The sequence below is a fragment of the Rhamphochromis sp. 'chilingali' genome (genome assembly GCF_963969265.1).
Source record: "Rhamphochromis sp. 'chilingali' genome assembly, chromosome: 20".
In the NCBI taxonomy this organism is placed as follows: domain Eukaryota; kingdom Metazoa; phylum Chordata; class Actinopteri; order Cichliformes; family Cichlidae; genus Rhamphochromis; species Rhamphochromis sp. 'chilingali'.
In genome coordinates, this window is record NC_137947.1 from 26,931,105 (window position 1) to 26,938,078 (window position 6,974).

A 6,974-nucleotide genomic window follows, 5' to 3' on the forward strand; every position below is an offset into this window, starting at 1 on the left:
ACGCCCTGGCAAACTGAATGAATAACTACATTACTGACTGGCTGTGTGACTGGTTAATTAACTTACTGTCTGTCTGTTTGTAGTGTACCCAAGGACATCCATCCAGCTTGTACACAAACGATTTCACTCACAGACATCTCTCCTCTCTGGAGTGACGGGAAGAATATTTCCCTGTTTACTCAAGTGCCACTTCATGATTAGAAACTAATCAGGCTTCAGCCAGGCTGGGATCCCCCTACACACTGACACAGAATGAACTGTAATTATCTTAACTGTGGAGTAAGAAGCGAGCGGCAGGGAGACATGAATAGAAAGAGAAGGGGGATAAAAGAGAATAAAGAAGAGGATAAAAACATAACTGTGAGGAGAAGGTGAGTGGTCCGAGCCAAAATAATAAAGAAACTGAGATAAAGCAGGGGTTGTGTCAGATGCCAGAAGTTCTTACAACCAAGATAAAGGGAAGTAAACAGAGGGGAGAAGAGTAAAAGTGTGCAACGCCTAAAATTTAAAGCAGTTAATTATCGTGATAACGCATATCTTCTCACCTTAGCTCCAGCGTTTAGCCACACTGTGTTAATCTTGTGCAAGATTGCAACTTTGTTTGGTTAAGCTGCAGATTGAAACTCAGCTCAAACATGTTTCCATCAGATATTTTTTAAAATTACACATGTAGGTCAAAAGCTCATCTAAGAAGTTTAATGGTAAATGGGATGAAAGGGAAAATATTATTTGAAAGCGTGCGAACTAGGACTACCACATTCAGTGATTTGCAGTTATTTTTCCACTCTTCTCTCACTGAAGCTGCTGAATCATCCTTTTTTTATTCCCACAGTGTTCAAATGACCAGGGTATTGCAGCACAAGGCCTGCTGTGTGGAGACAAACTAAACGACAAGGATAACCACTTGAAATCAAAATAAGAATTATTTTTTGCACAAGTTACTCATCCCTTTGTCATTTGTTTTTATTTCTAGGGGTGTCACAATAACTGTGTATCTACTATAACACTAATGCTAGTATTTAAAAGCAAAGCGTGTCAGTCGAGTCAATAATGCACACAGTCTGAAATTCTAAATAACTGTAATCTTTAGCTCATCCAGGCATTGGACCAATGAGCTAATGCCATTGAGAGGCAGCTAATGTCTGTATGTTTGCAATATACAAGAATTGCGACTTGTACTATAGTATTGATCAAAATGTAATTAAACTTGCACACAATAATTACCTTCAACCAAAATGTGCTGAAGGTCACATTTGTCTTTCTCACTGATTTTAATCCTCATTTGTTTGGTAATATCCTCCTAGGCTCAATCTTTATATCATAAATATAACTTATTTAACTGCAATCAATCACTCTGCTTTAACTGCTGCTTCTGTCTTTTGCCCAAAGTGTGTGGCTCTGCAATTCTGCTAGCAGAGCTTCAATGTCCATTGACCATTCCTTAGTGTATCAGCATGGTGGAAACAAGGGGTACCGACTAATGTCAGCATATTTAGTTTTCACAGTATAGGACTTCACAGATAAAGGCAAATTACTGCTGTATTAGACATAAAAAAGTGGTATTGTGCCATCTCTAATTATTTGTGCATCCACTAAAAATCTCTGATGAGTTTGAATCTTTTCTTTCTTTTCTTTTCTTTTTTTCTTTTTACTTTCTTTTTATTATTTTTCTTTAAACACTATACAGGGGGTAGGGGGTAACAACAAAATAGAACAACAACAAAAAAAGAGGAAAAAAAAAAGATAAATACAGAAGGTAGGGTACCAAAAAAAAAAGGAGTTTGAATCTTAGTAACCTCAAAGTCAAAGTCAGTACTCTTAATCATCATCATACTGCACACATACTACTAAATGTATTTGTGTATGAAGCTACATAGGGCGATGATATGCTGTTCTTCTTCTGGTTATTTAAACTTCTAACATATCTGATTACATGCTTGACAAAGGGCACATTTAGCTCGTTTGCTGTTCTTTCTTGCTTTAACCAGCTAAACTTGATAGTCCTTATCTTTGAGTTTGTCTCTTTTCTGGAAAAAATTTTGAAGCAGTTGCCTTCATACATGGAGCTCCCTATGTGCCCTCAGCTCAGTATCCATCAGTTATAACAAATCAATATTTTTAGTATTTTTCTGCAAAATATGAAAACATCTCTTATTGGTTTTCTAAATGTAAATGTCGGTTCTCTTCGTCTAGTCTAAACAGCTATCGATAACAAAACTGCATCTGCAACAGCTAAGGTATAACATTTCTGCACCAGACCTTTCCGTTCCACCCTTGTCATTCCCTGATCTATTTCCTTGCTTTTAATTCTCATCTTCCTTTGTGTCATCCTTGTGCCTCTCTCTGTTTTCACAGTATGCCCTCTCCATTGTTGCTCATCCAAAGTGCTGCCTGACCTTTCCCAGTGGTGCTCCCTTTGGAGCTGGTGAATGAATTCTCTCTATGTTTGTCTGTATATTTTGAGTGTATGTGTTTGCATGTGTGCTTGCCATTTGATTTTGATTGTGAATAAATACAGTACTGTCTTTCCAAAGGTTGTGTTTGATTTAAAATAAAGTTCATCTTGTAATTTATGTTTCCTATTAGAGTAAAAAAGGTAGATAAAACAAGTTCATATGTGAGGGCAAGCGTCTCTAAGGGCAAGCGACTATTCACTATTGTATGAACTCTGTTCCATGCTCCGATCTGTCCTGCACATATCACATGCAGTTTTAAAAGACCAAGGGCCAGATTTGCTGTCTGTGTGCACACTAAACTTGAACTGAAAGGTTTGGTCACAGTCATCTTTGCTGAGAAGAATGCACATGTGTTTGTTATGAAGGTGAGTTTTTAAATTAAACTGATTTTTTTTTTTTTTTTTTGGTAACACTTTATTACACAGTGTATGCTAAAGCATGTTTTTTGGGCCTGCTGTAGCTGTGATAATTCCTGGAGCAAGACGTTATCAGAATGAGCACATAATTGCAGTGGGTGGATGGCTCGGAGCTCTTAGTGGGGTGCCATAATTTTGTCTTTGTCCTGTAGTTCTTTACTGAGTCCTAAGCCTAAATGATTAGAGCTGTGCCTTGCATATTTCTAGTCCTCAGTGTCATAAAAGAACAAAGGTTTATGTGGAGTGTTGCTGGGCGAGGGAGAATAGTTCCCCATTAAAATGGCTGCGAGTCAAATTCTTCTCGTTGACTTAAATGAGTATCAGTGCGCGTAAACTGCTGTTGGAGAAAAACAAAAATAAAAAGGAAGAACAATGTGCACAGTGTAAATGTAGGATTATAGCAGTAACTTCATTACATTGAACACTGGTCATGATAAGACCTTAAATGTTTACCTTTCTTTGGAAAAATATGGAGCTGTCAGAGTTATACAGAGAGTAGCACCCCATGGTCCAAGGCCACAGACAGTATCCCTCATTGTCCAATTGAAGACTTTGGCTTTTATCTGTTCCCTTCAGTGGTGTCACATTGATCTGTATTGCCATGCATGCAAAATCTATACTTGTACTATGTTGTTTTGATAAACAGATTGCTCGTTCCTTGGTCAGGTCATTTTTGAGCCGCTAATCAGGGGTGCTCTCAGCTGTCTACAATGGTCGTTTTTGAAATGAGCTGGCCATGTCTGTGTTTATAAATTAGTGCGTTGTTAGTAGGTCCCATGACAGGACTTTACATTCCCATTAGTGTGTTTGGGACTTCATGCTAATTTGCTCTGTTTAGTAAATCTGACCTTAATCTGGCAAAGGCTAGAATGCACTGCTTTAAGTTTTAGGATGGGGTTCAGTAACCAATGGGTGATACTAATCAATTCCTGATAATAATGAATGAGGTCCAAGTGTTGGGCTCCAAGCACCATTGTGCTTAAGTGCATTGTTAGAGAGTTGTTACCATGTTATTACTCTCAAGTCATAAAGTTAAAATAACAGAAGAACTTATGTTTGTGGCAGTGTGTTTTTCAGCTCTGTGGTTTAGTATCAACTATATCTGTTTGTAGGTCAGTAGCAAAAGTTGAGCCAGCTTTAGGTATGTCTTTATTAGGATTTTACTGAAATAGAACTGAAGTTGGTCTGAAGATATGTTTTTAATATGATGAGTAGCTTACAATTATGACTTCATTTATTTTCTTTTAAGCATAGAAATAATGAGTTTTGTGCATTTGACTCAAACTGAGTGGGTCCAAACATAAAATGTGATTTTGTTTTTATATATACATATTTAGAAGACTACATGTTCCTAATTTAAAAAAAAAAGAAAGGACTGCAGTTTCCAAAGTGAACACAAAGTTGACTCCCAAACACAGTCCAGTATCATTTTATAAAAAGAGCATTTATTTCAAAGGTTTTTTTTTTCTTTTTTTTTGCTTCGGAGATTGAAGCACATAGTAAAGCAACAGTACAATGTTCAGAAAATATAAGTGTGATGCTGTAACATTTTTTTTTAATCTTTATCTTCTTAACACGTTTTTGTTGTAATACTGGAATATTCTGCATGTATACTAAAATAAGAACTTTTAAAATTGTACAAATTGGTACCATAAAACTTGACAGAGAATAAAAACGAGGCGTTCTCTCACTGCAACAAACACAGATTGCTAGTTTTCCTCTTGAACAGGGAGAAAGAACAAAGAAATGCCAAACAATGAAAAGAGAAACAAAAATGAAAGAAATGAGAGGTTGTATGGACACAGGCATAAACCAAGTCTGTTTAACTTTAAGCAGTACATTTCTTACGGCCGCCTAAAAATGAGACTAGAATACCGTGTAGTCTCTCCACGTTTAGGCAACTGTACAGATAGTAAATCTGAGCTGCAAAGAGTTAAACCAAAATTTCTTCCCATGTAGCTGCAGCCAGTAAAAGAACAGTTATAATAATGATAACAATAAGAATAGAAAACAACAATAATAATCATAATAATATAATAACATTTAAAAAAAGAGATTGACCAAGAACCTACACATTTAAAAAGGATGTTTTGGTTTCAGCCTCAGCAAATGTGGTTCTGAAAACATACTTATGTTATTTTCCAGTGTTGTTATCTCTATATAGCAACACATGTTGATACAACAGATGTTGCCGCCAACATGCCGTGCACGGTACTGGAAAAAGACACAATGCACATTTTACCAATCTACATTTACTGTGCTGGCAGACTCAGTACATCCCATCTAAAGACTGTGCGGGGCGCAGGTTGGATCCTCAAAGTGATATATCACGTCAGCACGTTGCTCTGTACACACCTAACATGGAGAATAGTTTGCTTTCTGAATATACGTCTCAAGTTACAAAAAGAAACAAAAGGAGAAAAAAAAAGAGAATGCACTGCGTTGCAAGAGTGTCTATTAAGTTTAAGGCGATTTTTAGAGCTCACAGGTTTGTACTCATTGTGACTGATCATCATCAGTGGACTCCAAATGAGGAAGTGATCATTCGTTGGTAGACTCGGTATGGGGAGTGATTGTTGTTGTGAGGAATGGGGACACAGGGCGAGGGCATGGAGAAGGGCAGCTTTTTCTTTTCAGGTCTTCTCTGCAGTGAAGAATGAAAACAAAGAATCATCCACAGTTTGAAAATTGAATCCTTGTTGAGTCTGTCTCTTTTTGAGAGTAGAAAAATTGTATCTGTGTAGCATTTTCAGTCCTTGTGTGTTCCTTTGTCTTTGTGTAGCTACTGAAGATAGCATTCTCTTACTCCTTACTCTTGTTGTGTTTTTACCCCTGGAGTTGTTGTTTATTTATTATAAGGCCACCATACTGTGAAGATGCTGTGAGCATCTTCACAGTATCAACAACCCAGAGTCGGTCATGCCATCAAAACGACAGTACCTGCTGAATTCGGCACACACGACATGTCGGCAAAATCATTCCATTTGATTTTTGACCCTACTAACACATCTGTACATTTTATTTCTATTTAATAACATCAGGCAGTTGCTGGAATCCAAACAAGCTCTTCCTTTAATTTATTTCTCTCCCTTCCTCTTTGTCTTTGAGAGATCAACAAAGGGGATGTACTCCACGCAGAAACCTTTCAAGGGAATAAAATTTCCCTCAACAACCATAAAAGAAGAATGTGAATCCAGTCCACAAAAGTATATAGAACCTCTAATAAACTAAACATTTTGCTAAAAGCAAGTCATTTTGACCATACAGCAACATTTTTTCCATCAAATTACTCCCAAACAGACAAATTGCTGACATAGCAAATCTCCAAGCCCTGCAATGTTCAAGTCTGTAGAAATAGAAGGAGGGAAAGAGACACAGAAAGGACAAGGAAGATTTGGGAAAACCGGGAGTGTTTCATGTCCAGGTGTTCACAATGTGTCCATTGACAAATCATTTTGGAGGACTGGAGCGTTGCCATGGAAGGGGGAGCTGTTAACGTTTGTTGACTAATTGGCATGAACTGATCAGTTGGTAGTTGGTAACAGTTGGGAACTGGGGAGTGTTAACCCTCAGTTAACAAATCCTCATGGAATCAAGAAATCAGAAATCGGGGAGGCGTCCACTCAGTGAGACCACTGTTAAGAGTCTTCACCATCATCAGCATCATTAATGGAGCAGTCTTTGGTCCCGTACAAATCTGCCAGCTTCTTAAACCTCGGCCCCCAACTCTGCAGATAGTCATAATCCAAGTCGGACTCTGTTGTGACAGACTCGAGGGAACTCAATGACCCGGCCAATGATCCTCTGCCTTCATAGCCGTAGATCTGAATGGAGTCGTAAGGAGGTGCAGTCGGGTCACTGTCAGCTTCTGCAATTCGAGTCTTGATGAAGTCATCCACATCAACGCTGTTGGCTGCAGGACGGCCAATGCCGGGCCTGATAGGATACTGAAGTTCTGGTTTGATATCCTTTCTTGGCAGGAAACCGTTGGCACCATCTGGGTTCTGAAAAGTCAGAGAAAGAGAGAAAGGACACTACCATCAATTATAAGCTTACAGATGTATATTGCAGAGAATGAACAAACGTAAGAATTGTATTTATC

General features: G+C 38.1%; 1 protein-coding gene across 2 annotated transcripts in view; it reads right to left on the minus strand.

Moving 5' to 3' along the window:
* Positions 1-4,297: 4,297 nt before the first annotated feature.
* cdh11 (cadherin 11, type 2, OB-cadherin (osteoblast)) overlaps positions 4,298-6,974 on the minus strand; it is a 97,278-nt gene continuing 94,601 nt past the window's right edge. For both annotated transcript variants that reach the window (XM_080868888.1, XM_080868887.1), the window contains one exon: positions 4,298-6,876. In XM_080868888.1, coding sequence (XP_080725014.1) covers positions 6,511-6,876 — 366 coding nt within the window. In that variant the 3' untranslated portion in view covers positions 4,298-6,510. The remainder of the gene's footprint in view (positions 6,877-6,974) is intronic.